Genomic DNA, 3,016 nt, shown 5'->3' on the forward strand with positions numbered 1-3,016 from the left:
GTGTGTTCAAAATTCCCGTAAACTTTTGTGATGAGTTGCGATCGATTATTGCCCGTTTCTGGTGGGGACATGATGAGAACAAAAGGGGTATCCATTGGGTTGCTTGGAGGAAATTGGCTCGGCCTAAGTGTGTTGGAGGAATGAGATTCCGAGACTTTCAGCAGTTTAACCTCGCTTTACTTGGTAAACAGGCTTGGCGGCTTATAACTAACCCGGATAGCCTTTGGACCCGTATGATAAAGGCTAAGTAGTTCCCGGCTGGGGATTTTATGACAGCTGAGCTTGGACACAATCCTAGCTATACGTGGCGGAGTATTTTCGAGTCATGAGTAGTTATGGAAAAGGGACTTCGACGGCGAGTTGGGGATGGGAGGGACACGAATGTTTGGGGTCACGCGTGGATTCCAAGCTCACACACGGGATGGGTTATTTCGCCATGTGGTCCCGGGAATGAGGTGATGAAGGTCGCGGATTTATTGATGCCAAATGGGTACGAGTGGGATGAGGGGAAGTTGACCCATTTCTTTTTGGAGTTTGAGCGAGAACGTATATGAGATATCCGGATTAGCCCAAATAGACCGCGAGATATCGGGTATTGGGGGATGGAACGTGACGGGTTGTATACGGTGCGGAGTGCGTATAAGATGTTGGCTGGGGAAATAGGGGACTTGACGGATAGTTCGGATGGGAATAGGTTGAAGCGGCTCTGGAATCGACTTTGGAGTTTTTCGATTTGGCCTCGCGTGAAGCTCTTCTTTTGGCAGCTGTGTAGCGAAGCATTAGCTACGAGGGCAAACATTGTGGCGCGAATCGGAGGCGAGTCTTCTTTCTGTCCTTTTTGTCAGTTTTCTATTGAATGAAGTCTACATTTATTCCGGGATTGTGGGGTGGCTCGATGGGTATGGGATGGGTTGGGGATCGAGGTGGTCACGGAGAAACAAGGGGGCGATGTCAAGGAGTGGGTGGAAGCTTGCTGGCAAGAGTTGTGTGTGATGGAGAGTGTTAAGCTAATGGTTGGGTGTTGGGCTATTTGGGAACACCGAAACAAAGTCATCTTCGACAATGTTGAGGTGGAACCAAAGCTGGTGATTAGGAGGGCTAGGGATGTTATTTTGGAGGGCGTGGGGGATAGCGAGGGAGTGGGAGTGAGGGATGTAGTAGAGAGGCCGAGAGAGAGGGAGAGGGAGAATGGTGGGTGGAAGGTACCAAGACACGGCTTTGTCAAGATAAATGTTGATGCTGGGGTGAAGGAAGGCGAAGGGGTGCATACAGGAGTGGTGTGTCGGGACTGTAATGGGGACGTGATGTGGGGCGTGGCTGTTGGTAGAGAACAACATTGGGAGGTTTCCATGGCGGAAGCGTATGCCGTGTTGGATGGGATGGAGGAGGTTGTGAGGCGAGGGATACAACACGTTGAAGTAAAGAGTGATTGCTTGCAAGTCATTTAAGCTCTTAATGAACGAAAGACGGGACGGAGTGGATTCGCTTTGATCATCGAAGACATCCTCGAGTGTAGTTCCAAGTTTCAGTCGGTCATTTGGCTACATGTATCTCGTACTAATAATTGTGTAGCTCATTGTTTCCCTCGTGTTATGGGTAAAGTTGTATGGGATGATGGTTTACCATCGTCTGCAAACTCTGCTGTTCGTTTTGACAAATTATTAATTGAGTAAGGCCCTCGGGCTGTTGATTTCAAAAAAAAAAAAAAAAAAAAAAACTAGAAAAGTTTTGCTCATTATTACTCCAAACTAGAGGTGTTTTCGGGACGGGTCGGGCTGGCCAGGGGGAGGGCTGAGATCTTCTGGTCAGGCCCTGACCAGGCCGTGAGTGAGGAGGGCCAGGCCGTGGGAGATATAACCCAGGCCACGCCCGTGTTCTGTTTGAGGCGGGTTTTGGGCTGGCCGAGCCTTACCAATTTTTTCTTTTTTTTTTTTTGCTAAAATGGTTGGCTGGGCTGGAAATTTAGGACCCGTGCCTGCTAAATTGTGTAAAATAACGGGTCATGGGCGGGACGGGGCGGGTCAGGCCGTGCTGATGGCTAGCTCTACTCTTTACATGCGTGTTCTATAATTTTATTCTACACTATTTATTGTTTACCTTTTTCTTTTGTTAAAACATAGTTAATCTTTCATTTTAATGTTAAAACGGGTTAAATATCATTTTATTTTAACATTTAAGACAAATCTTATAAGAGATGATGAGAGATGGAAATTGAGGGAAGGTATGATTCATTTAGTAGAGATGGTTTTATAAGAATAGAAGAGCTTCATAATTTATATTTTATTTGCGCAAGTTTTAGCATAATATTGGTTTTATTAAAAGTAAAAATTATTTTAAATGAAATTCATTGTATGCTACTTCCAATACACAATTTCAAGCTAATGACTTTAACCAATTCATAACCACGAATTCAAGATACATGGTCTCTAACTATATTAAGGATTTCCTGTCCCATTTGATGTCGTCCCACTCCATACGTATTCTGACACATCAACTAATTATACTATATATTGCATATTTTATTCTTGCATCAAGTGATGTGTCAGAAGATAAATGGGGTGGGACACAGAATGGGACACAATAATGAGACAGAGGATCCCTACTGCTCTAACTAATGTTAGTGAGAGGCGGTTTCTTATTAATGTTAGTGGAAGACCTTTCTCATAATAGGTAGTTATCATTTTTATTTTATTTTGTTTTTATCTTTTATCTTTTTAATTATTTTTTATTGTATCTATTGGTTCTCTCATTAACTAGACTACATCCTCTTGAAAATCAATTCATTTTAAACAGCAATCGCATGCTAAGCATTTCGAAATTGTTTAGATATTACCCGGGCAACGACCAGGCATGAAATCTAGTAATGTAAGTAAAATAAGATTAACACAAAGATTTATACATGGAAAAACCCTTGAATGGGAAAATACCCCGGGCATCAAGCCAGGAGAAGATTACACTATGATTTTGGTTTTGTTCCACTTAATTATGATGAGTACAATTAATTAGGGATATTATA

At 43.1% G+C, this 3,016-nt stretch overlaps 1 protein-coding gene across 1 annotated transcript; it reads left to right on the forward strand.

Moving 5' to 3' along the window:
* The first annotated feature begins 602 nt into the window (after window positions 1-602).
* Window positions 603-1,448, forward strand: LOC141631420 (uncharacterized). The gene is made up of 2 exons (XM_074444094.1): window positions 603-694; window positions 863-1,448. The coding sequence occupies exons 1-2, from the start codon at window positions 603-605 to the stop codon at window positions 1,446-1,448; spliced, it is 678 nt and encodes a 225-aa protein (XP_074300195.1).
* Window positions 1,449-3,016: the final 1,568 nt, after the last annotated feature.

Source organism: Silene latifolia, chromosome Y (genome assembly GCF_048544455.1).
Source record: "Silene latifolia isolate original U9 population chromosome Y, ASM4854445v1, whole genome shotgun sequence".
NCBI lineage: Eukaryota > Viridiplantae > Streptophyta > Magnoliopsida > Caryophyllales > Caryophyllaceae > Silene > Silene latifolia.